The following is a 26,929-nucleotide window of genomic DNA, read 5'->3' as shown; positions in this document are numbered from 1 at the left end:
TTATTTTCTGTTACTTTCAGGCCAATTCAGCGGAGAGCCTGAAAGAGAATCAGGCTCCATCCTCCACCGACATCACGTCGACCTCCAGCTCTGTTTACCCGTGCACCAGCACAGTTAACCCCACCATCGTGCTGCTGCAACACAACAGAGGTGAGCCCGGCAGTCGGAGAGGACAGGTATCACGCAGAGTTTGCGCAGAGCTGCAAACATGCTTTTACATGTCTGTGCGGCATCTTACATAAAGGCTAGCCTCCATTAGCGTCGTCCTGCTCTGTGACACGAGTAACCTTTTGCTTTCTCACTTCTGCTGAGTCACATTTCACTGTGCCGTCCTTGTCTTGTCTTTCTCTCACAACAGAGCAGCAAAAGCATCTCTCTCGTTTCCAAGGTACGCCCTGGGGTCGTGGTGATGTCGAGTGGATATTTGTGACGTATTTGTCATTTCTGAGGCTGGCAGCCGGCCCAGATTTTTATTACAGAGCAATTTATTTTATTTTTCCATCGACTGAAGCATCTGTCACCCTCCTACTGCCTCGACACAGCCGGACGAATGCATTCGCCATTAATGAGTCATGTTTAATTCATCGATGTGTTGAAAACATTGGAAATGTTTATTAGTTGAAGGAGAATGTACCAGACCACACAGAAACATCACGGCTACGAGATCTTTGCTTTATATTCTTCTGCTATTCGTATTCTGTTTTTGCCGATTCTACACTTTCTTCCACTGTCGTGACACCTGACACATGCTGCACATGTGCTGCAGAGTTTACCTCGGACTCAGCAGTTTGTATCATTGAATGCCTCTACTGCCATGGAGTGAGCAAACAAGAGCGGAAAATTACAAAATATGTGTCGCGTGTTGTAACGTGTTGGGGGGGAAATGCACTTTGATGACACTTGGGAAGCATTTGTGCACTTATTTTGCACCCGAAATGCAATTTTAGAGACATTTGTCAGTGTTGCAACAATCATTTTGTGTTGATATTCGCACACTCTGCTTTATTTGGTGGTAAAAAAACGCATTATGTGAGGTAAAATGAAACAGTTTGTAAATTATAGGTATAAAATGCAAAATCTGATAAGAAGCACAGAATATATTGTGTGCGCAGCAGGAGGCATATGACACGTGGTGCCCATAGACTCTCTACGTAGGTTGAAACGCATACTAAGCCAACACTTTGCTGTCACTGATCACACATTATCTCTATTATTCAATGCAATGCTTACATTTATTGTCGCGCTATGTGTCATTATAAATGTGCTTTGAACTGTGAGTTTTGTCTGGCTCACAGTGTTTTCTATGTGTGTGTTTTTTTTAAATTAATAACAGACCCGACCCCAGAAAGAGACAAAGGCCCTGATCCTGGGAGGGACTCGGTCAGTCCGGTCCCTGATATGGACTGGAAGAGGCTGAGGCTGTCTCTGCACTCCCCGGTCCTCGGTCCTCTCAACAAGCCCATTGTCCCCGTACGGGTGAGCAACTAAACCTCCCATCAAATGAAGACATATCTACTCCCTGCGGATGTGTAATGGGCCTTTTGTTCATGGGTCTCTGATGCTACAGTACAATAGTTTGTATTTATAGAGAGCACATCGCTATACTTTGTTGTAACATAGCATTCAGCGTAACTCATTGTGCTGGAAAACAATAGAATTTACAATGAGGAAACATCTTTCCGCTGGAAAGTCACAATGTTGATGTATTTGTCCGTCATGTATCTACATTTCAGAACACTGAAAAGTCCAAAGACTGGTACAAGACAATGTTCAAACAGATACACAGAATACCAGGTAAGAGGAGAATCCTCACGTCTTACGTTTTAGTTGTGTGGTCAGTTTCGCCCGTGGTGTTCCTCTGTTGGTGGCCACGCCCTGTGTGTGTTTTCTCTGTGTGTTTGTATGTCATGTCACTCTGTGCTCTGTCTCTCCATCGCTGTGCTCAGAGGCTATTGAGGAAAACCCTTACCGCCCCACCTACATTTTCCCCGACAACTATGACAGTCAGATGAAATCAAAAGGTATCGGATGGCAGTGACTCCGCTCTCGTTGGCTTTTACTGATCTGCAGCCAAACCTTTTCCCTTTCAAATACTTTGGCTGCGTTTCACCCGTCCTACCGGCCCCCTGTGGCTAGTACAACGCCGCACAACGTGAAGACGCCCAGAGTATTTGAAAGGCTTTTATCTAATATTTCCCGACGTCTGTTCTCATACCATTGAGCCGCTACCTCCATGAGTTTTAGATACGCTGCAGGTTTCGTGCAGATTTCCTGATCGAACTCCGTTTTCAAGATCAGCAGGAAGATATTTTGACATGTCCCAGTAGGAAAAGCACAGTACACAATAAAATAAATGATGGCTTGATTCCATTTCCCTGCTTCAGGGTCCTGGTATTATGCATGCTGGCCCACTGTCACACTGTCACGACTTCCTGGGATACTTGAATAGAACGCAGCCATCGTTAAAGTTATTAGTGCTGCTCCTGCTATGACAAGTCAAAATGGCTGCTGTGAGAAGAGTGGTACACACACAGTTAAAGTAACTCTACATCACAAACTGGGGGCATGACATTTTAACAGAGTTGCATTATGGGAAATAGTAGTAGCCAGTAGGAACAAATAGTCAGGATATCTCAGCCTCTGCGCCATCAATTTTGACAATTGTTTTTTATTGCAAGTCCCCTAATTTTATGGAAGCGCAATTCTAAATTGCCCTTTAATGTTTTGCTCGGCTGCTAATGGTAAAGTTTATGAAAACGCTGTACCGTCTAATTAATGTTGGGTTAGGACTTTAACATCGTACACGATACATTGACATGTTGACAAGGATGATGCACGAAGCCTCGTAGTGCCGCCCTACTTTCTCTTAACAAGTTGTAACAATTACTCATGCCTTTCTCTTTTTGCTGTTAACATTCAAAGCTTCAAGCTGTTTTATTTTTGATTCCTAAACATGCTCATCATGTAGTGTACTGGTTTTGCCGCTAGATGCCGCTGCAGTCCTGCACTGAGGCTGTGGGCTGTGCTGCCCTGTGCACAGTCCCTCAGGCAGTATAAAACCTTCAGACCGTGCACCGCTCCTAACGAGCTCCACCAATCAATGTTTAGCAGAGGGTTCATGTTCCATTCACGCTCCTGGTTTTAGTTTTGGGTCGGTCAGCCATAGTGGAGGAGACAAGATTTGTACGAGGACAGAAGAGCCTGAATGCTTTTTCTTCAGTGGCATTTCCTCCTTTGGTGGTTGTGACTGATGTGATTCTGTAAACGTTGTCTTACACAAAATATATCACTTATACAGAGATAATTCGGATTGTGGCAGTCACGACTTTTATTTTTTGCTTTACAACGCGTTATTTATTCAGAGCCTCGAAGCGCATCGATGTCTGCATCCCCTTTTTAGCTCCTAATGCTTCCTGTAAAGTGCTTTGATTTGACACTCTTTGATTGTGTTTGGTGAACCTGTAGTCCTAATGGAAGGTGTGAGGTGTGTGTTTCTGTGTGTGTTTTTAGTGCCTTATGAATAATTTAGTTTTGGGTTATACTCATTACTTTTCAAGCACCAGAGCATAGATGGATAAAAGTTGTAATAAATGACTTTTGGTTGTTGTGTGCGCCTCTTTCAGATGATTGTCCCACTCCCTTTGGTTACTTGGAAGATGGTGAGTTTGGGTTTGATGCACAACACCAATATACAAGTATTTATGTATAGAGCATGCAGCGCACGTGATTTACACTTCAGTTGATGCATTCATGCAGCGCAGCCTCACGCTGTTGATGTGCCTGTTTTTCAGTGAGAGCGGTCCCGCGCTCCAAAAGTGATGCCGAGGTGGATTCGAGAGGCCGCTCGATGCCGGTGCCAACGCGCTCCTCTTCCCTCAGACCCTCCGCCAAAAGGTCAGCGTCCTCCATCTGCTCCCACCCTCCTCCATATGGCGTTCGCTTCGATATGAAGTGCAAAAGCACAGTGCTGCTCGTGTTTGTTAGCGAAGAAAGGAGACGTTTACAACCCGGAATACAAAGTAGGAAAAGTGATATAACTCAACATAAGTGGAGGAATCCTATTTGTTGTGATATAAAAGCATGGAACAGGCTCATAGTGGTAGCTCACATGTGTTCTCACAGTGTGACGTTAAAGTCACTTCCAGTGTCGTCGTATTGGTCTTTATTTACGTACAGAGCTAGTAAGCGTGACTAAACACGGCACAGCAGAGCAAGGTCTTCTTTCTGACTTTGCAAGTCTGTTGTTATTTTGTCCCCAGTGGCTTCCACTACCGTGTCCCACAGTACACACACACACACACACACACACACACACACATGTCAGCAGTGACACAAAGACGACCTGCTCTCAGAGAAATGAGTGATAGAGTGCTGAAAGAGGACAGGTGATGGAGGATAAACTGTTGCCCACTAGAGCTGCAGATGACATGTTGAGGACTGACCTTCCTCTTTCCTCGGGGCTTATGTATGAAAGGGGGCAACGCAAAACATGTCTAGGTAAAGAAAAAAAAAGCTGCTTGATGTTGTTGATGCTCAGAAATAATTTGATTCAGAAAAACAGTAGAGAGAATAGGTGTAGGGTTGGGTAATTCTCATTTAAGAGTCTTATTTTGGTCCTTTCATGAGTAGTTATTTTGGCGTTGGCTTTCTATTACAGTAAGAAATTCTCCCGGGAAATACTGCGCTCTGTTTTGTGTCACTGGGTCCAATCTTGTTTGCCTTATCGAGTTACCGATTTGGCTGAACTGTGAATTAGATTTTCTGCCATATCATCATTAGAGGAAGAGAGGGAGGAGAGAGAGAGAGAGAGAGAGAGAGAGAGAGAGAGAGAGAGAGAGAGAGAGAGAGAGAGAGAGAGAGAGAGAGAGAGAGAGAGAGAGAGGGGTAATGAGGGCGGACGTCATATTCGGGGAAAAAAACACAACAAAAAAAAACATCTTAGCCTCTGCTGGTTGCCATGGAGACTACTTGATAAGGATTGGCTCTCTTCCATCCCCGCACCCCACCCCCTCCCTGACACCCGCCCTCTCCACAGGAACGAGTGGGAGCCCCCGGATAAAAAGGTAGACACCAGGAAGTACCGCGCCGAGCCCAAGAGCATCTTCGAGTACGAGCCGGGCAAATCGTCGGTGCTGAAGCTGGAGAGAACGGTATGCTAGCCGCCTGCCCGTCTGCCTCTCTCTCTCTCTCTCTCTCTCTCTCTCTCTCTCTCTCTCCTTCTTTCTGTGTGCATGTCTCTCCAGCCACCACGCACACCCCCACCCACCACCTCTGTATCTAAGCTCCCCGGGTGGCAGCCTCACTAACAGCTCGGACGGCGGCGTATGTGTAGCCCGAATCGCCATGTGCGCCACATTCCTAAAGGGTGTCCTGTTGCGGTGACAGATGATCCTGCCGGGCAGCGGGGGAGTATCGCTTACAAGGAGAGCCATTGTCTCCCTGTCTTCAACTTAAGGTTATTGGGTCGAATCGGCGTGAGAGGATGCCAGCGCAGACACAAAACATGGATCCTGAGTGTGTGTAATGCCCTCTACCCCCGCTTCCGTCTCCAGCCTTAGCAGTTTGTGCTCAATCTCAAACGGAGCGGCATCATTCAGTGTCCTTGAGGGCTGTCTGTTGATGATGAGCTTTGTGCCATATGATAGATAATTGGCAGCTGCTCCCGAGATCTACAGTGTAACATTTACCAAAGGAGAACGCATACATATTGCATTTAGCTTTTCCGTTTTATAATAGAGGACATGGAGGTGATCAGTGTTGTGATGAAGTAGATTTATGTAATTACTGTTTGTCTGATGCCTTCGGTTACATCAAGCTAGTAGATGTCGCTAACCAAGATCTGGCCCCGAGCCCAGTGGCAAACAAACAAATACCCTCATTAGAGGGAGTTCATCCTGGGAACTCGGTGAAATAACGGACTTCAATCACAAGCTCAGTTATTACGGGTCAGTGTTCCTGTTACCTTAGCGGGTCACTTCCTACGTCAGGTCTGTTGTTTTTACTCTCTGGTGCTGAAAGATGTGTAACTTTAGCCCTTATAGAAAATACATATTTTAAAGATTGTTATGTTACATCTCCAAAAATTGCATGTTTTGTTAGTCGTCGTCGGTATGTGTCGTCTGGTTCAATAGAATAAAATGAAAACAATGAATAGTCTACTTTGAATAACAGCAGTTTTTAGGTCGAAGACTTGGTTCGTGTTTTTTCAAGTCTTTTTTAAGGCAATACCTAAATGCCCATATGTACATTGAAACAGTTTTTGGTTGCTGAAAGCAATCCTCCAGTCCAACCTGCCAGAGCCAATAGCAATGGAAGGGATGCCACATGGCATTCAAAAGTTCAACTGAGGCTTCAGCCGTCAAATCCAATGACTATCTAACAAAAGTTAAAGCCTTTTTTAGATCAAAATTCCCTCTTTGTATGTGATCGAACAGTGTTTCCTTGCTGAGGCATAGTAATATATATGTTTAGGAGAAACAAGTACAGCGACCCGTAACTTTGTTAATGTGTGTACGAGTATTGTGTTAAAGGAAACATTCGATATTTTGGGTAATAGATGCTTATTGGCTTTCTTGTGGAGAGTTAGATGAGTAGACTGATGCCACCAGTAAACATACAGCTAGAGCCAGCAGCTACTTAGCTTAGCTTAGCTTAGCTTAGCATAAAGGCAGGAAACAGCTAGCCTGGTATCAGCGCCTCTTAAGCTCAATCATCGTGTTACTGTTGGAGCCGCGGACGGTTTCCAGTCTTCGTGCTAAGCTAAGCTAATTGGCTGCTGGCTGTAGCTTCATATTCATCCCACAGACTTGACAGCGGTGTCAATCTTCTCGAGTAAAGTCTCAAAGTATCCGACGTTTCCTTTAAGATAGACTTGAATCAGTGTGAACCTCTCCTTTCAATGAGAACAGCTGCAGTGCTGCTGATAATTGATGGTGTTGGGCTCATTACCGTGGTGTGTGTATTCTGTGCTGTCTGAACTGTCTTCTCTTTGTCTTTCTCCTCCTCCTCTTGTTGCCATGCCCCTAGACTCAGGATGTAAACCCAGAAGATGTAGGTTTAGAGAGTGAGCCTTGGTATAAATTCTTTTCAGAGATGGAGTTTGACAAAGCGGTAAGTGGTCGCTGTCTTTTAAAGTGACAGTATTTCATTGCATGTAATAACATCCATGTTTCAAATAATGCCTAAACAAGCTGTGTTTATATGTCTATAAGGAATACTCCAGTTTCTGCTTCCACTTCCGATATTCTACTGAATAATGGGATTATTGATCGTGCACATAAAAGGTTATGTGACGGCATGTGTAAGGGGAAACTGTTTCCTCTTCAACTAAATTTACTACCACGTGTCCCATCAACCGACGTTTATCCAACCCTGTTTTTAATCATAAACTCTTTTGTTAACTTGAACTGTTTTTGGATGTATATCAGCGATCCCATCTGCAGCTAAACTTTTTTTCAAAGCTTTTGACATAGCTACTGTCATCCCTCGTCATCACCTCATACAATTTAGAAGGATTTTCTCCCCCTTCGTGTCTAAAATAGTCAACTGAGATCTATTTTTGCCCCCTTCAAACGTGTCTCTCAGCTATTTGTTTGCATCTGTGATGCTGAGTGAGCACAATCAGAAAACTGCTGTGGCAATTCAGATAGTTGGTATTTGATATTGTTTAGGGTTTGTTATACTCCAGTAGTAGCGCAGGTGCCCGTGATAAAGTATCTATTAAATCATCACAGGGTAGTTTTGAGTCATCACCATCCTTTTTTCTTTACACGGGGTCTTGCGATCTCTTGTTCTTCCATGTTGTTAACTCATCGCCCGGCGTTTGGTTCACCTTTTATGTCCACCTCACCAAGTGGGCGAGGCCTGGCCTGGATGATTCATCCAGAAGTCACTCTTCACGTGGAGAGTCTGCGGTCCTCTCGAGCATTCGGCTCCGGGATAATAAGAATTGCTGCCCCGTCTGCTGTCTGGTGTATTTACCAGAATACCCAAATGGACTCAGGCGTGTTGAAGCAGCATACGGTGCCATGACAAGTCCGCGCCTCGGAGCCTCAGTTGGCACCAGACAAGCGTGGCACCGTCCGCCTACAAACAGATGTTGGTTCCCCTCGCTCCCTGTCAGTCAGAGCCACAAGCGCCACACCCTGGATCATACGAGGTGGCACCGCGAGCTCCCACATGAGGTCATGTCCTAGCATCGGGCCAGACGCGGGGTCTCCAGCTCCAGGTTAGTGTATATGTGGAGGAGGTTTAGCGGTGGAGGTCTCATGGCAGCCTGGATGTTTGCCAGATGATCTGGGCCTGATGACCGGCTCCTGTATAATGTCAAAGTCACTTCTAAAGCTGCTCCTGGTATGCGTAGCATTTGACCTTAAGGCCCAGCCAGACACTCTGGCTCATTGGAGTTTGATTGACATATCAGCACTCACTCGGTATTACCGGGGGAGAGATATGGGTGGAAGTCTGCAGAAACCACAGTGCTCCGGGGTTAAAATGAAGAGCTCTGGTCCAGTTTGGTCTTATTGATGACCTTCAAAGTGCTGCGGTGAACCACTTCTACTAATTAAGTGGTATTACTCGACAGTATTAAAAGTTGCTCTGATCTACATCTTTGTAACAGTCTTCTTGTGGTTTCACGCCGCTAATTAGCCAGTTGTCAGCTAAATACCTCTAAAGAGCAGGCTTAGTGTAAGTAACACATTAGATAATCCGACCAGACGGCACTATTTCCTCCTCCTCTTTATCCCGTCCTGTCCAATCGTCACTCCTCGTCACTTAATAGCCACTGGGTAAGAGTGACGCCGGTGTAGAATCACAGTAATGGTTCTCTTGACGAACATGAAGAAGAAAAACGGTGACAGTTACGGTCAAGCACAGGCTCATATCGACGCACACTTAGCTCCGGTCAGGGAAAGAGCCTTCTGGCCGCCTACGACCGACACAGTGACTCCATCTGTGGAGCATGTGCTGACGAGGGGGCTGCTGCCACACTGTCTCAGCGCTGAGTTACATACCCCCCCCCCCCTACACCGCCACCTGACATATTCTAAAGGAGGCGACTCTGTAAGCCCGCCAGCTCATTGTGCTTTTATATTTAACCTCTGTTACACACTTGGCCTTTACCTTTAAGCGTTTAGCGGAGATGAGGCGAGGGGCGCTCGTGGCTATAACAGGCCCTTCACACTGGGGGAGCTGTTTGTTTTCATGAGTACACATCAACACAAATAAGGTGCTGGAAAGAATGAGATTCATGTTACCATGACCTACTCATGATCGCTATTTTGAATATGAAAGTGGCCCTGAGTGGCCGGGGACACCTGTTAGGAAACATGCGCAGAGGAATTCTGCAGAAACAGAGTCATCGGAGCTCCACTGACTCACCGAGGCTTTCATTCATGTCCATGTACAGCTCCGGACATGTCACGCTCTCGCTGCTTTCATCCTCCGTGTGCGTCTTCATCTGATAAGTCGGGGCCAGTTTTAGCATCTTGTTTTTTTATACGCTCTCTTCCTCTACCTTCTATTTGCCCCTTTTATTTCATTAGCTGGATGAAAAACGTCCCTTCGCAGTAATATGATAAGTGATATCAGAGTGGGATTAGTTTCAAGCTGAACAGTTTTACCTTTTATGAGAAAGAAAGGTTCACATGAAGTGACACTAATCAGGCATCTTGTAAATAACCAGATTAAGATGCCATTCCTTTACTCCAGATAAGCTTTCCATGCTTGTTTCCTGTTTACTTTCCACTGATGCCGTGTGTGTATTAGCCCAATTACCCAGGGGGTGCAAGAGGACACTATCTTCTCCCCCTGTTATCAGTTTTGAGGGGGGGGGGGGGGGGGGGGTGGGGTACAAAATGTGGCGGAGCGAGGAAGCGCTGCAGATTATTCAATGACACTGGCGTGTTCCCCCGGGTCGACATGGAACATTTGGCTTTATAAATAGACCGGACTACAGACCTGCCAGCCTGATGTTCTGTTCTTACAAAGACAGGCATTTATTCTGAAAGGTTATAAATGATCATCCTGCCCTGGCAACTAAGTGGAAAGGCATGTTGTGGCAAATGTCGCCGCGGAGAATGCTCCTTGTCTGGTCATCGGCGCGTGGAAGCGGACACTTGGCCGCGCCGTGGGGAAGTGGACGTGGTATTAGCGGCAGGGCCGGGCTGGCTGGGGATGGGGATTGTGCAATCGTATTTGCAAACAACACTTGCGCTCTTATTCATAGTGCCCCGTGTCACATCCGTTATTTTTACCTGCTGTGACGTCTGAAAAGAGGGGAGCAACAGAAACAGTGGGCTAAAATTAGTTGGCTCTAAACCATTCAAAATGCTCGTGGGTGCCACCACACTGAATGACCGCCCCTGTGTTTTGGAGCTAATATCTGCCTCTAAATACCCTCTACTTTTACTCTTGTAGTCCTTTAAACCGTATTCACTCACTGGTTTCTCTCACTTTATTTATTTGTGCTCTTTGTGTTTATAACTGTGTTATAAGGATCTGTTTCTACAATGAATATGTTTGACTGTATTCTTTACTTCGTCAGTAAGCATTTGTGTCTCTTTTTGGCTCTTTAAGTGTGTGAGAGAGAGTGTCGAGTGTGCGTGTGTATATGTGTGTAATCCGGCCTGCTTCCACCACCAGCTGGTTAATTGTCCCCCGGTCTGGTCCAGTGGTAATGAGAGTGACTCAATACCAGACAAAAGAAACGGCTTCGCTGGGAGACAGCAGCCCATTGGCTGAGCCCGTGACAGCCCCCTCCCCGCATGGGTGCCCCCCTGACCGATGCACGCCCACCCGCCCATTTTCCCCCCTCCCCTCCCCATCCCCTCTTCTCACTGCCGCTTGTTTTCTCCAACTTGCATGCAGGCCAAAACACACGCTTACTCCTCCATGCCGAGCCCAGTCCGGAGAAGCTAAGAACCCCGGCTGCTCGAGACAACAAAAAAAAAAAACAGAGCAGCAGAGTGAACGCCAGCGAGGAGAAGAAGAGAGAATCTGACCATAGCTAATGCCCCTGCCTCTGTTCTAGCTGGAGGAGAACCTTCCTGTGGATCTATCAATGACTTCTTTGTTTGGTTTGTTGCAGAGTGCCCCCTCTTTCAGCCCCCTGGAAACAGCCTCCGACCTGCAGCAGTAGTAAGTCCATGCCTCCTTCCCATTCCAATACTTGAGCTTTCTATCTTGCTTTCCTCCCTTCCAGCGTGCCGATGATTATTTAAGGCACGTTTTGGGGATAAATGTCAGTGAGAGATTTTCTCCAACCCTGTAGAGCTGGCCCACCCTCAGCGGGGGGAACTCCTGCTTCCTGAGGAGATCCTGTTAATGAGGCAAAAAAAGGCTCCCAGAACAGTGTGTCCTCTGTCCGTGTTTCACGGTGTTTGTTGGGAGGGTGGGAGTCATGGCTGCTATGTGGGGGATATATTTAAAGACAGCAACCTGGATGTCACTGGGAGAGAGGGAACTCACCCAGCTGCTGCATAACTTAAAAACCGTTATCTTCTCCTGAATGGGCGTGTGCACAGAACTCAGAGCGGCAACTCGCATTGTGAAAGAGGATGCTGGCCGTTACTAAAACAAAGCCTGCCCGAGCCCTTGATCTTTTTTGTTTTTGTCCGATGAGATTGACATCTTCTATTTTCGTTTGCGTAATAAAATGTAAGGAATTCGGGACTGAGCCACGGTGACTGTCTCGCGCTACAGTCCGGGGGGAAAATAAACTTCCTCCCTCCGTTTCTGCTGAGAACTTTCCATCTGCTACAATCATTATGTCACCGTGGCCAAGTACGTGAAGACAGATTCCCAATCCAACTTTTTAATCCAGCGGGTCGTTAGTATCGAAAGGAAGAGGCTCCCGGGGAAGGGGAGGTGGAAGTTCACTCACCCAAAACTTTTCAAAGGAAACCTCAGGTCATAAAGTGACTTCCTTCAGAGGCACACATGTTTAGGGCAGGATGTTGTTTTTATTTGAAATCAGAGACATTCTGAAGAAAACTTCTTCTAAATACATCATTTGATTGTAAAATGCAAAACCATATGCGCCTTGTGGCCGCATTAAATGAATGAATCTCTTAGTAAATGTGTGTTTTCAGGACTCTGTTAGACACACACACACACGCACTGTGTTTGCATGCATGATACCTCTTACCAGTTAAAGTATTTGGAGGATTGATTTAAATAGTCCCAAATTGTTTGAATGGCCTCACCATAGGAGATGCCACGGCGATGCAGTAGTACAGACTCAGTAGATGAGCTCCTCGTCGTTCCAGGGCACTAGATGAACATCACAGGAACCTGCAGTAGGTTCAGTCAGCGGTTCTCTCGCAGGCTGATTACTGACTGTTGACTTAACCAGAACCATAACAGGAGATGGACTTAAATCTCACACGGCTCCTGTCCGGCAGACTTCCTGTGTAGCATTTATGTGAATTCTTGTAAGTAACCCCCAGAACCAACCTGATTTTTAATGGCTCTCTGCAGTCAGCAGTGCACACAGCTATGAAAGAGCCGCTTGTGTTGAGGTGAGGGAACAAGGAGCGCAATGTAGCCTTACGTTGGTGTAGGCTTGTAAAACTCTGACTTGGCAACACCGCAGATATAAAACACATTATGGAAAATAGTAATTCCTCTTTTTCCGAACACTAGTGAGAAAGGGTTTGTCAAGTTTTCTCTCTCGGCTTCATTAACGTGTCACAGATAGAGCCGCAGCGTGAGTAACACGTGAGTAAAACCTGACAGCGGTACAGGTGCGCGGCAGCGGCCGATGCACCATGTGGGAATGTTCAGAGAATATTTATAGAAACGTGTCCTCGGCCTCTCTGGAATGCCAAGATATGTGCGGTAGCGAATGCCTCCAACTCAACGTCGCCCTCCAAATTTCTTCACTTTCTTTCCCAAGTTTGTTTTTTTTTTCCTCTGTCTCTGATTATTTTTCTTGTCTCCCACCAGTGTGCGAAAGACAGGAATTACCTCAAGATGCACTAAATGAGAACCATATGACAGCTCATTACCCAATTGGCGCGCCTCTGGTTATCACGAATCAGGCTGTGTTTGATTAGCTGTCTGCGTTCCTCTTGTCGCTGTCTAGCTCCTCGAGCAAGTCTGGACACAGCGAGGTGGAGAAGGACGGGGGATCATCCACGGGTGAGCCCGGGGCTCCAGAATGCGACCGCCATGTTTACAAGAGCGTCCTGGAGGGCGGCGACATTCCCTTACAAGGTCTGCGGGCCCTAAACAAGCGGCAAGCCAGCGCCTCCTCATCTAAAGGTAGGATAGCAGCCGCGTTAGGCCAGTAAAAGCGGCAGGTGTGTGTGGATGTTTATGGGTGTGGATGTGCGGCCAGACAGCACAGCGGGTCCATTTAAGGCCTTTCCTGCTGGGTCAGAACCAATGAGTTACAGCCGCGATGTTAGACCGCTCAAAGTGTCAGACGGGGATACATGTGTTCCCAGTTACCTTTCTGTTGGAAATCCAAAACCGTTTGCTTTCGCCCAGACCTCACAGCATCGGCCAATCACCTCGCGGCTTCTCATTCCCCCCGCCAAACTTTTGATTTATTATTGATGCCATGGATGTTTTCATCAAACGTGTCTTGGCCATCTGCTTTGGAAAACTCATGGAGGGAGTGAGGTTGTCTCGCTAAGTCGATGGAAGCTAACCTTGGAGAGTTTAACACCCCCCCCACCCCACCTCTCCTCACCCCACCTCTCCCCACCTCTTGCTCCAGTTGTGGGCTGCCAGTCGCTAGGCAGGCTTAGGGCAAGACTCCAGAGCGTTCCAGCGCCAGAGAGCGGATGGATGAGGAGCGGAGATAAACAGACAGGGGTGAGATCAACAGGAGGGACACAGAGGGTGGGTAGGCATGAGGAAGTCAGCTGTCAGTGTGAGGTCCGAGGGCTGGAATGCCTGCGCACATGGCCGAGGGGGGGGGAGGAAACACGGGGGGGGGGGGGGGAGGTGAAGAGATGTAAGCAAGATAAAGGGCAGGACAGTGTGACTCAATACATGTCGTTACTGTGCATTACATCTGGAAAGACTATTCCACAGATAGACATAGGAATAGAAAGTTTCCACTCAAAAGTTTTCTACATTTCCACAATAATGACTAATGTGTTGACGCTTGGAACTAAAATAAATCCCAAAAAGTTTAACTGCGGAGCCCCTGCAGTAAATGCATTTGGCTCTCCAGTCAACTGACTAGCACGCTCCTTCATTAGCCTCCTGTCCGAAGAGATAAAGCACAAAGTGCCAGAAACCAAACACTTCATCATGAGTCTCTGTCTTGTGCTCATGAAAGACAAAAAATATCTGTTTAAATCTTTGTCTTTGGAAGAGCTGAGCCTCCTCGGGGGGCTTTTCAGCGACCGGGACTCTTCTCTCTCTCTCTCTCTTTCTCTCTCTCTCTCTCGCTAGAGTATCTAGTTTACTTCCTCAGTGTGTGTTTTTTCTGCTAGATATGAATGTGACAGATGGGTCACTCGTGCTGCTGAAGTGTCTCGCAGCATGTGAATGTGTTGTGTCACTTCCCGGCTCCATCTGTGGCGTTATCGCCAGCGCCGCTACAGCCGGGAAACCGACGCGGGTATTCATCACAGCTCTCTGACAGACATATTTTTACCGGGCAGGTTGACTCAGGATTTATTTATTATTTACAACCGTGTAGGGGAGCAGCGTATTAACAGGGGTGCCATTGGGCATTTATCACTGCAGCCGCCTGTCTGATTGCTAAAAGTAGAAGAGAAGAGTATACAGCGTGTAGGAGGTTAAAGCGGAACAGGCAGCGGTCATGTGACAGAAAGACGTATGAAAACAAAATAGGTATAACAGAAAATACTTTTATTTTATGATCTTTTTGTTATTAAATGTACTGATACTGCAGTCAGTGTTGATAATTCCTCCACGACCTCCAACATCACATAACATCTCATGGCATATTGCTGTCTTAATACTTTATGTTCCACTTGTTATGTTTCTGTTAACAAATAATATTGACAATGCAAAGAGTCTTTCAGACAGTAAATATCCCCTTGATCCATTTTTACAAAGCATTATTCTTCATGCTGTTAGTATAGAAGTCATATTTTACTTGATGCACAACGCATCAAGTCTGCTTCCTCTTCTCATCCACTTCTAATGGAACTTGGTCTTTACTTTAGAAATGTGCCTGACTCTGTTTTAGTGTGTGTGAACCTGTGACCATTGTAATCTAATATGTTGTTTATTCTGTTGTCCTGCATGCTTGCCAGTGGATTATAAAGGTGGGAATGGCTATATAATTTCACCCTGCTCCTCTGTAAATAGTCGATCGGTTCTTGCCAGTAACGCAATAGGTAACCAGTGTAAGAATATGAAGCCTCTGTCTGCTGCCAAAGCCTGCATACCCCAAATCCTGCCCTCTAAGTTCAAGCCCAAGCTGCTGCCGCCCAGTGGTGACAGTCAGGAAAGCAGGACTAAAGCTGTCAGGCACCCGAAGGCCCACAGCTGTGAGGATCTGTACACGGGGCCGTGTGACGCAGACTTTGCTGGAGCGGAGGAAAGGCAGCGCGGGCAACATTCAGACTCCAAGTCCAGCTGCGGCGCCGAGTGTGAGGACGGCCTCGGGAACGTTTCCCCCGCAATTAGGAGGAGCGCATCCGAGTTCTCCAGCCTGTACAGGACCATGCATCAAATCCAGCGGCCCAGCTCGGCCGGCTGCAGCCCCCGCGGCAGCGTCCGCAGCCTGGCCTCCCTCTTTGAGAGGTCAAAGGCCGACGGGGGCGAGAGGTCGGAGGCGGACGACGGGGGCAACATTCCGCGGGATGCTGTGTCGTCGCGGGTCAGCGAGTTTGAAACGATCATCCAGCGGTCCGGCCCGGCGCCCAGCCGCTCCTCCTCCCTGCCCACCCTGCACTCCGGCCACAGCCCCGCCCACAGCCCCGCCCACGTCTACATGGCGTCCGCAGTGTCAGCGGAGTCTCTTTTGGTAGCTGACGCCACCCAGATGGACGCCTGCTCCGCAGCGGAGGCCGACGGCGGGAGCTGTGGGGAGGAGGCCCTGTCACCAGGCGGTTTGACCGCGGAAGAGGACGGACACGACGTCCGGACTGATTCCCCCTCCAACACCGAGGTCGAGCTGATCTTCAGTAAAAGTTCCCCAGAACTGAACCACCGAAATGTGGGCGGATCAAAAAGTCCCCCTGCCCCGTTGACGGCGTCGCCTCTGCAACACAACCACCTCCACCACCAACACCTCCTGCACCACCTGAACCACCAACTCCTCCTCAAACCCAGCAAATGCAAAGGCTCCTGCCCGGCCTCTTACACCCGCTTCACCACCATCCTCAGGCACGAGAGGCAGCAGGCCTCCACCCAGCAGGAGAGGCTGCCGCCTCTGGAGAGGAAGACCGCGCTGCCCGGGAACCTCTTCCTCATGGGCCCGGCTCCCTTTCGGCTACGGAAGAACCTGCAGTCCCACCAGAGTCGGAGGAGCCTGCTGGCCACCAAGGTGATGGCGGGCACCCAGAGGCCCAGCGCTCTGTCTCCCGAGCCCAGGCCTCTGATCCCGCGGCGCCTGTCCTCCCTGGAGGTCCTGGAGAGGCTGAGTAACGGAGAGGAAAGCGACACTGACCACCTGAGTAACGGGCAGGGCTTGGACGCCAACGGGAACCTACTGCAGCGGCTGGCAGCTCACCGCAGAGGTGGCTATCTCCATACCTTCACCACTGTCACCCTCCGCTCACCCCCCCCCCCCCACCCCCCCCCCCTTCCTCTGTGGTCACCCATTTATCTCGACTCTCTCTTCACCTTGTGTCCCTTTCTCTCCACAAAGCGACGCCGCCGCCCTCCCATCTCTAGTCTGTGTGGTGTGCTTACAAAGTGACAGAGAAGCCTCCATCTCATTGTGTCAGTGTGCTGTTTGGTGCTCTCCCATTTCACTGTGAATCAGTGCGATCCCGCAAACACTGTAGGAGGTTCAGGCAGCTTTTGGTAACGTATGTATATCTCTCCTGGTGACATCAGATTTGAGTTGTATGCAAGAGTGCTAGAGCCTGTGTAAGCATTACATCCATCCAGACTGAATTCTGTGTTTTATTACACTGCTCTGGCGTAGGATAACTAATATGAAACATGACTTTGGTCACAATGAGACGTCAAATCCTGTCCTTGCATAGCAAAGAAAAGAAAGCCTTCCCTAAAACTACAATCCCAGCATCCCTCTGTAATGGTTAAGCAGGATATATATCGATATAACATTGCATACGCTCTCTCAGACTGATGTCTCACCATGTCTGTATCTGGTTTTTTCTTTTTTTGGGGGAATAATTTACATCTGCCATCTTTCATTCTCTCACCATGAAAGGTTTGTTTTAGCCAGACAGGAAGTAAATAACAGAATGAAACATCTATGGTGGGGAACAAATTAAGTCATGAAGACATGATGAAGCTAATATAGTGAAAGGTGAACCTTCTGTAGACTAGTGGATGCCGATTGGTCGATCAGTAAAACCATGGCGTCATGTTTATTCTTTTGGCCAAGATACAGTAGGTTCCATATTTCCCTTCCTGCATTTGTTTTTGTTTTTTCCATGAACACACATCGGATCATTCTGTGTTCATTCCTATGTGCATGCAGGAATACATTTGGTTCTTTGGATGTGTGTGTGTATGTGTGTGCTTTTTGTTTTTAGTGTTACAGAGATTATGGTGTTCATCCAAAGCATGCGTAGTTGTATTTATTCTATGATTCTATTCTTTGGAATTGAGGAGTTGACTGCAATATCATCATCTTCTATTTGAAAAGTGTGGTTATCTCAGTTGGATGTGCCTTGAGGGTTGACGGTAGAAAGGCTTCACGGCGTAATCTCCATGCTGTTTCTGTTTCAGACTCGTCCCCAGTCCTCGGGGAGAGCCAGGATGAAGTGCTGCGAAGGCGTCACGGGGACAAAGAGGTGAACTTCCTTACAGATTTAAGCCAAACTTTTCATAAATTGCACTCCGCAGGGAAAAGCTTTAGTCCAGAGAGCTGGGTTATGAATGAGGAAATCATATATTATACATAACCACTGTGTCGCATGAATAAGAGAGGGGAGAGAGATCCGTATCTGGAGGGGGACAAACAGTTCAGTCTGGTTTCCTGGCAGAAAATCTTGGAGGAGCAGCGGCGGCTGAAGCGGGAACAGGAAGAGGCCGACACGGCGTCCAGGCGACACACGGGCATCGTCCCGACGCACCACCAGTTCATCACCAACGAGCGCTTCGGAGACCTGCTCAACATCACAGATAACACGGAGAAGAGGAAATCAGGCATAGAGGTACAACGTCCTATCCTTCTGTAAGCAGGAAGCCGGATGGCAGATGCTTTGTCAGTTTTGTGTGTGTGAGCCAGGACACGCAGCGCTTTCTCCTCTGGGTCAAAGGTTCAGAGGGGGAGAGCAAGTGATGTTTACCGGCTATATATCTACACGTAATGTGGTATTAGTTGCACCCCTGTGGTGTTTACCGAGGCGTGTGTCAGTCACAAGCACCTCAATCCTGTCATTGCCAGAATATTCATGTTCACACGGGGCACTGAGAGGGCAACAGATTTACAGCTCACAACAAATTCCAGAAAATCTTTTCTTAATACACGTACAATGACAAAGCCCAGAGGGTACAGTAACCAGAAAGTGTCAAAAGATGTCAGTCCATAATGGGTATTTAATCCTTTGGATAACTTTCATTCACTGAGGGATCTGTTGACACTTGAGTCATGAAATCAGAGTGAAACGAGTTTCCTTTTTGTTTCCGCACAGAGAACTCCAGCCATGGCTCGCTTCGACTTCAGAGCAGAAACTCTAAAGTGAGTAACGTATCTGTGACGGGTCTAGCAGGTGGTTGATGCAGGGACGTTGGGTTTTAAGATGCTGGTAAATTGTGTCCACCTTTTTTGAAGATTTACATACAATCCGACCGTATCAGCATTTGTTTTGTCTCATAGGTGGGGTAAGCAACCTCTGACAAAATGCCAAATCATACAATCGCAGGAAGTTGCTGTTTAGACTAGTAGAATCCTAATAATAGATTTACAAGTTGCCTTTTACTTGAATGTGAATAAACCCCACCCACCTGGTGTCAAACACAGGTCTGCATGAGATCACTCTTCCTTCATTCTCGTACTGTAAAATAGTTACTTTCTTTCTTTTCATGTGAGTAACTCATCTGTTTGGGACATTTCTAGGGAGTTGCCGTTTCAGAAGGGAGACATTGTCTACATTATTCGACAGGTGGATCAAAACTGGTATGAAGGGGAACATCACGGAAGAGTCGGCATTTTCCCTCAAAGTTACGTCGAGGTACGTGAGTTCTCTCCGTCTTTCTCGAGTGGTTGAAACGGTGTTTCTGCTGCACAGTGTGATTCAACTGAACTCGATCCGTTTTGTTGCTCGTTGCCTCCTTCAGCTCCTTCCCCCAACAGAGAAAGCCCAGCCAAAGAAAAGCGCCCCGGTGCAGGTGCTGGAATACGGAGAGGCCGTCGCCCGCTTCAACTTCAACGGGGACACGGTGGTGGAAATGTCCTTCAGAAAGGTGTGCAGTGGGAGTTAAGTCGATTCATTTCAGAGCCCTTTGAAGCGAGTTTGAAGGATTTTCTTAACACGTGGAGATGCTTTTGTCTCTGCAGGGAGAGAGGATCACGCTTATTCGTAGAGTCGATGAAAACTGGTATGAGGGCAAAATCTCGGGCACCAACCGCCAAGGCATCTTCCCCGTCACCTACGTGGAGGTGAACAGACGACCCCGCATCAAAAACGGGCTGGAGTATCTCGACCCCCCCGTCAGCCAGTCGCCACAGCGCAGCACCAACGCTTCTCCTCAGGTAGGGAGGCTGCATCTAGACGTGGTGAAGAGGTTTTCTTACCGCGTCTCTGAATCCATGCATTTTCATCGATGTTCACGTTGACTTCACTTTTGATTTTATTCTTTTTTTTTCCTGCCCAGTGAACTTGTCTCATCTTTCCTTTCCTTTTCCTTCTCTCATCCCCTCGTCGCCTCCCTCTCCTCCCACCTTCCCGTTGCTCTTAAAAGCTGTATCGTAACCGTCTGACCACCTCCCCGCTGCCCCTCCCTCGCTCCCCCCGCCGCTCCGTCTCCCCCGAGGTCCACGCCATCTCCTCTGAATGGATCTCCCTGACCGTGGGAGGAGGGAGCCCCCCCGCCGCCCCCACCCCTCCCCTGCCGCCGCTGCCCTCCGGGTCCTACCGCTGCGGCGAGTACCTGCCCCCGCCCTACTCCGCCAGCCCCGTGCCCAACATCACCGGCAGCCCGTACTGCGTCTCCCCCATGGCGTCCCCGTCCGCCTCGCCTCTCCCCCCGCCTTACCCGCCCAGGCCCAACTCAACGACCCCCTTCCTCACGTTCACCCCGCCTCAGGGTGGGGATTTCCTGCTCTCCCTTCACTCCCCGCGTCTGTCCCGCAGCGTGAGCCCCTGTGGGGGGCCGGTGCTGGATGGCTGGGTGAGGGGGGAGAAGGAGTCGACAGAGGGGGAAGGCGCAGAGGGGGACGGGGGCCACGCAGCCCCGCGCGGCAGGCGACACAGCCCTGCAGAGGTATCTTCCGCATGGTGTGCGGTGTTGCATCCCAGGCTCACTCAGAAACACGGGCTTTTGGCCACCGTTCGATTCCCTAAGATAGAAGTGTGATGAAGTAACTGACGTTTGTGAGTGGAGGAAGGGACACTAACTTGTAGATTTGACCTGAAGTTGGCCACATGGATGACTCTGCTGGTTTAGTGGAGGCAGATTAGGTTCAAAGTGGTCACACCGCTTAAAGCTGCAAGTCTGCATGTTGTTGTGTGTGTGCGCTACTAACACGCAAGTGTTTTACAGTGTCTTTCTGTGTCTTTCAGTGTCTTTCGGTATCTTTCAGTGTCTTTCAGTGTCATGTGGTGCGCCGCAGGTTTCCCAGCATTAAGAGGAGCTATTGTGTTTGCATTTTCAGGATCGATTTGAGAGCTCAGATTTCTTCCCCTTCATAAAATTCAGCATGTTGTTGTTGTTCCATGCGGAGGTGTGATAACATGGACGCCGTTGGAGTTTATTTAGGACAGTGACATATTTATTAGTGCGTATTTATAGGTTTGACATGTTGGCTTGCGTTTGAAAAGCTGCTGTGAGGTTGAAATTTCCACCGACGGGGAAATGCAACCTGACAGTGGCTGAGGTATGACGGTATTCACAGCAGGTGGTGGGCGTGCGGTGCGAGCGTTAGAGAAAAGCTCCTATTTTTTTAATTTTTTTTGGAAATGTCCTTCGCTGATTTGACATTTTTGTGTTGCAGTTCGTGAAGAACGAGGCTGACCATCACGGCCGGAGCTCCAGGAGCCCTGTGATGCTGTTTGACATCCAAGATAACAACAATGTCAACTCTTTTGCGGTAAGGTGGAGTTGTACAAAAGCAGTGTGTAGTTTGTTTAGTGACATCATCATCTGTTTAACTTATTAACCCATCAGATCCATTTGGCTCACATCATCTTTAACTCCCATTATGTAGAATATGTGAGATATTAGAGGACTGTCCCTTAATTAAAGGAGTAGTATGACATTTTGGGAAAAATATATCTATTTGCTTTCTTGCTGAAGAAGAAGAAGAAGATTAATATCGCTCTCATGTTTGTCTGCTCAGCATGTAGCTGGAAGTAGTTAGCCAGTTAGCTTAGCTTAGCATAAAGACACCAAACAGGAGGAAACAGCTAGCCTGGCTTTGTCCGAAGCTGATATGATTCACCTACGAGTGCCTCTAGACCTCACTAATTAACATAATGTGTTCATTGGTGTCTTGTTTGTTTAATCCGTACACAGACCAAAGTATTTGGGAGTTAGGTACCGCATGACTGAAAGTGGCTACAGGGGTTTCGTAATGTAAGGGACAGATGAGGTGGTTCGGCACCGACAACTTTAAAAAGAGTTGTTGAATCAGGTCGATAAGCAGGAGAAGTTATTAACAAAAGGTTTACAATAAAACAAGGGGCAACAAAATGTAACTAAGCTAAGCTAGCCGGCTGCTGGCTTCAGCTTTGTATTGAATGGACGGATATGGGAGTGGAATCGCTCTTCTCATCTAACGCTCAGCAAGAAAGCGAATGAGAGAACACAAGAGTACATTTACCCAAAACATCAAGCTATGACTTCATCTGTACCAGTGAGCTTCCCTTAAACACTGCACGATCACACTGAACGGTATCCTGTTAAAAAGTGAACTAATACCTCATGTTTCCTGTCTACATGCTCTCACTCTTGCCTTTCCATGCCTCTCCTCCCGGGCTCCACCAACGTCTCCTCCGTTTTCTCTCCCGGCTTTTAACGGATCACTTCCTTTCCTGCCTTGCTACTTACTGGACCGACCTTCTTGTCTCGCCCCCTTCGACCACACCCCTCACCCCCTCCCCTCCCCCCTCCTCCCTCTCTAACTCCTTCACCTCTTCACCTCGGCCTTCTTCGGTGGGGCCGCTGTCTGTCTCTCTCTGACGACTTCACCCACTACTACTACTACTCCTACCACCACTACTACTAGGAGGCAGTGTGTAATGAGATCTTGAATATAGCTGAGACCTCGGTGAGGTACTGCAGCACCCTGTCCCACCACCCTCATGACTCTGTCCTTAGACTGCACCCCCACCCCAGTAAACAATCTCTCATCATTTCCCAGCAACCCCAGTCTCACAGCAGCAGCCCGGAGCCGAACCGTCTCAGCTGTGGCATGTGAGTAAGATCGCTTTCACTTTCACGCCATGTTTTTTTTGTTGTCATAATTTCATCACTGCTTTTGGGATTTTGCGTCTTCTTAGCATAGCGAGTTTACCAGTCTCGTTCTTTCCTCCAGTTTCCAGGCTCTGTACAGTTACGTGCCGCAGAACGAAGACGAGCTGGAGCTGCAGGAGGGCGATCTCGTCAGCGTCATGGAGAAGTGCGATGACGGCTGGTTTGTCGGTATGTGCCTTGCGGGCCTCGGGGGGGGGGGGGGGTGCATTCCTCTGGGATGCAGTCACACTCGCTGTGTCACATCAATCCTTACAGGGTTTCTGCACAATGACAGCAAAGGATTGTACGCGTGCAATGTGCACGCTCGGGGCAGAAGTAGAGTCATTCTCACATCCTTCCATATAGGGTTTCTAAAGCGTGACAGCGGAGGGTTGAGTGCAACATGCACAGGACTTGCCATTCATCTGAAATATACCTTAAATATGTTATTTTTGCTTTTAAGTCAACGTCGTTTTAGCCTTTAATCTGAGAAAGAATCCTTTTTTTTTTTTTACTTGATCCTTGTTCATTCTTTTCTCTACAGGAACCTCAAAGAGGACGAAACATTTTGGGACGTTCCCTGGGAATTACGTGAAGGAGGTGAAACTGTAAAGACGTCTAATCTGGCTGTAACACATGGTCGCCTGTCAAGCTTTGGGAAGTCACTACTATCGCGCATGGCTGTTGGTTAGCGTAGTCATTTAGCCGGGCGAGTCCATTTTGTCTGGGAAAGTGTTCGGTTGGGCCTGAGGTATGTCAAACTGTACGTGGGGGAGGCGGAGCCAGAGACAGCTCACTGCCCGGACCTCCGTCTGGTGAACACTTCGACAACGCTTTGCACACTCTTCTTGACAGAATTTGGTCTGTCTCCACGTGTGGAATTTCTCCGCGAAAACCTACCGCAAAGTAGCTTTTTATTGTACAGATAAATAGCTTCCATCTTGTCCATGTTATCTACAGTACATAAGTGTTTACGTAGCACCTGAGTCTGGAGGCCGGCAGCAGAGCAGTGTGTGGATTAAAGAGTGGATCTGATTACCTGAACTGGACTTGGGAGGATGCAGGATGTGTTTTTATGAGATGTGTGGGTGGAGCTGTTTGCCGCGAGCTACCTTTCAGGAACCACAGGTGTTCATCGTGATTAGCTAAGTATGAACCTTCAGTGTTAACAGACATTTAATCCAATGTGGTGGTCCCTGCTTCTGTTTTAGATTATGTATGAAGCCCCTCTAGAACATGGTCTCTGACGGACCTGTTTTACTTTCTGTCACATGTCATGAATCTTCATATTCCAGTATTTGTGTCACAGAACGTCACAGAACATTGGCGACTCAGTGTAACCCCAAAGCTTTAGATACCGGTGCAGTATTGCCTTCATTTTTCTATCTCAAAGTTGTTATACGACAGTTATTACCAAGTCATGTGCTGTTGGCTCCTCAACAGCAAACACGGGACATGTGGACTGTGTTGAATGTCTGATAAAAGTGAGGAGAAACTGTGTGTATGCACATCCTCTATTTTCAAACCCTATTTATTTGTCCTTTCACACCTCTTCCGTCTAAAACAGAAGTAAACCGTGTCTGCTGATGGATGAGGCCCGTAGACGCTTGGCTCCAGCGCAACCACAGGACAGGCGTGGTAGCACTTAACTTCCTGAGATCCCACCCTAACAACATGATAGCAGATTAATCACACACACAAAAAAGATATTTCATGTTTGCCAACGAGGTGTCTTAGAATATAATCATTTTTAAGAGCATATTGAGGTTTTAACCACGCCCCTACTGACAGGATTGTATGTTTTTTTTCGCCATGTAAATGTGTACAGAAAACTTTTAAGAGGCCTTCCAAATGTGGCTCCATATTTTCATATTGTAATGACTGCAACTTGGCTTACACAGTGAGTGGAATGGTTTGAGTAAGAAGCATTAGCACTGCATGCACAAGAGGTGGACGGATCAAATCGGAGCATGAAACACGATCAGCCATCGCCTCGACATCGGCCACCTTTAGCTTAAAGCATTAGAAGCGATGACAGTACCTCTCTTTGAGCTTCCGTCGCTCCCTAATGGAAGATCGCTTTGAATTTTTGATCCGAGCCCCCCGAGAGCACAGAGCATGTCAGAGTAGTCCACGCGCACAGGTCGAAAAACGATAGCTATTATTTGTTCTCTGCTCGCATCTTCATCGGATTCCTCGTTGTCATCAACCGCCGCGCCGCGCTCATCAATCCTTCGCAGAGCTTGACAAGTAGCTCTCGGTGCTTGTTACGACCTGCTCGGGCTGGCTGTTTTCATGGTAATTGCTAGGGAAGTATTTTTATTCAGTTGTGTTTATACCAGGTGGACTAGTGTGGCTATCTGATCCTCCAGGTATCCGGGTCCCCCCGGGTCCCCCCTCCCCCCAAATCCACACATTTCTAATCAGAGGGTGCCGGACTATCAGTGGGCCGACCCGTTACACTAGAACTCTTCACGAGTGCACAAAAGCAGAAACATGATATGTGAAGTATTTAAAAGACAGAACAGCAGCTCTCGCTTATATCTAGAAGTGTGTGTTTTCTACGGCTTTGTCTTTTTAATGTGTTAGCTACAGTTGTGATGATAAACATCTGGAACATGTATGTGGCCGCCACATAAGGGACGTATGTAAGTTTAATAAGTGACAAAGTGCATTCATGTAACAACAGTCGGTAGCAATCAGCGTTTCATCCTCTGGCAAAAAAACAAGGAGTTTCTTTCTCGCCGCCGACAATTTTGCCAACATCTGCAAAGGAATGTTTCCCCAAGATAACACGCCGCATTGTGGGTCTGCCTGTGTATCACTGATATAATATTCGGGTATTTTGTTACACCACAAAAGCATGTTTTCCCCTCCGCTGCTGGCCAAACATTTTTCTTTTTTGTTCCTGTGTAACTCCAGCTCCGCGTGAAAATGTGCTGATTGGCTGAGAGTCTGTCGGCTTTTCTTCCGCTCCATCTCAAACACACTACACGGTGAACAAATAAACAATCACTATTTAGTCACACACACACACACGCACACACACAACTCACTCCATATTGTTCCTGTGGTATTGTACTCCAGAAACAGGGATGTGTGAATGTATGAATATATGAATGTGGCACAATGCGCACACACACAATATGTAAAAACATGTCTGTATTTTCATCTTGAATGAACATGCAGACTACTGAGCAGCAAGGCACAAGAAGGATTGTAAATATGTAAAATAAAAAAAAATAGACTGCGAGCAGACTGAGCTCTCCGTCACTCGCAGCGCTTTATTTACCTGAAGGATGTTTTTTTTGGGGGGGGGGGCAAAGCACAGAGTGGAGCGTTACGCATATGAACATTACGCTGCCATTTGTGACGATCATAATGCCTTATGTTAGAAGCAGAATTGTGCCTCATTTTCACTTAGTTTTCTGTTTTTTTGGTTGGGGGGGGTTCATTGAAATGTCCCATTACATATTTAATGTTACCATGGTTTTCCCATTAGTCCTAGTCTCTGTGATGGGAGAACATTTACTAAGAGCTTGTCAGTTACTGTGCAAGTACCTAAAAGTGTGACACGATGCTTTAACGTAATGATTAATAATCATAAGGATGGACTAGTTGGATGAGACACACACACACACAACCTGCAACAGGTTTGCTTTGTTTGCTTCAATTTGCAGTGCTGTTACATTGATAATATTAAAATAAAGATGCTATACACTGCTGTGACTTTCGGTATTATGCAATATTTAATAAACCGTTTAAACCATTTGGTGTGTTATCTGTTTTCTGATTTCTGGCAAAGATCTGAATTAGTTTGACGTATAGGCTCATGTGGCGTATAAATGTTAACAGAGTAAAGTCAGCAGTATAAAGGTTTACGAGCTCAGAGCTACACAGACGTGTTTAAAGGCTCATTCTGTGGCTGTGGAATCAGCAGCGGATGCAAATTTATGTGAGCTACAGGAGCTGTTAATATCCGGGCTGCTGAACTGTGAACTTTTTATTTGGTGTGGCACATAATTTAGGCTACACCTTGGATAATTATTGAAATGAATGAAACAAGTTTAAGTGTTAAAGAGGATAACTTGGGTTTACATAAATAGTTGTGTAAAATGCCATTGAGGTGATGCTGTTGACAGATGTGTTTGTACAGGAGCAGATGTTTTTCTTTGCA

At 47.3% G+C, this 26,929-nt stretch overlaps 1 protein-coding gene across 1 annotated transcript in view; it reads left to right on the top strand.

The window, feature by feature from the left end:
• The window catches only part of sorbs1 (sorbin and SH3 domain containing 1), a 28,065-nt gene extending 1,542 nt beyond the window's left edge, over positions 1-26,523 (top strand). The window contains exons 4-26 of the mRNA XM_079168966.1: positions 21-150; positions 359-388; positions 1,334-1,476; positions 1,734-1,794; positions 1,947-2,021; positions 3,624-3,659; positions 3,792-3,894; positions 5,036-5,150; positions 7,027-7,110; positions 11,090-11,139; positions 13,088-13,266; positions 15,246-16,676; positions 17,863-17,927; positions 18,120-18,290; positions 18,771-18,817; positions 19,196-19,310; positions 19,417-19,542; positions 19,637-19,831; positions 20,041-20,562; positions 21,293-21,388; positions 22,526-22,713; positions 22,835-22,941; positions 23,297-26,523. Coding sequence (XP_079025092.1) covers positions 21-150; positions 359-388; positions 1,334-1,476; positions 1,734-1,794; positions 1,947-2,021; positions 3,624-3,659; positions 3,792-3,894; positions 5,036-5,150; positions 7,027-7,110; positions 11,090-11,139; positions 13,088-13,266; positions 15,246-16,676; positions 17,863-17,927; positions 18,120-18,290; positions 18,771-18,817; positions 19,196-19,310; positions 19,417-19,542; positions 19,637-19,831; positions 20,041-20,562; positions 21,293-21,388; positions 22,526-22,713; positions 22,835-22,941; positions 23,297-23,364 — 4,137 coding nt within the window. The 3' untranslated portion in view covers positions 23,365-26,523. The remainder of the gene's footprint in view (positions 1-20; positions 151-358; positions 389-1,333; positions 1,477-1,733; positions 1,795-1,946; positions 2,022-3,623; positions 3,660-3,791; positions 3,895-5,035; positions 5,151-7,026; positions 7,111-11,089; positions 11,140-13,087; positions 13,267-15,245; positions 16,677-17,862; positions 17,928-18,119; positions 18,291-18,770; positions 18,818-19,195; positions 19,311-19,416; positions 19,543-19,636; positions 19,832-20,040; positions 20,563-21,292; positions 21,389-22,525; positions 22,714-22,834; positions 22,942-23,296) is intronic.
• The last annotated feature ends 406 nt before the right edge of the window (positions 26,524-26,929 follow it).

The sequence above is a fragment of the Pholis gunnellus genome, assembly GCF_910591455.1.
Source record: "Pholis gunnellus genome assembly, chromosome: 11".
In the NCBI taxonomy this organism is placed as follows: Eukaryota; Metazoa; Chordata; class Actinopteri; order Perciformes; family Pholidae; genus Pholis; species Pholis gunnellus.
Note: the sequence above shows the minus strand (reverse complement) of the source record. Positions and strands in the feature narration are given on the sequence as shown.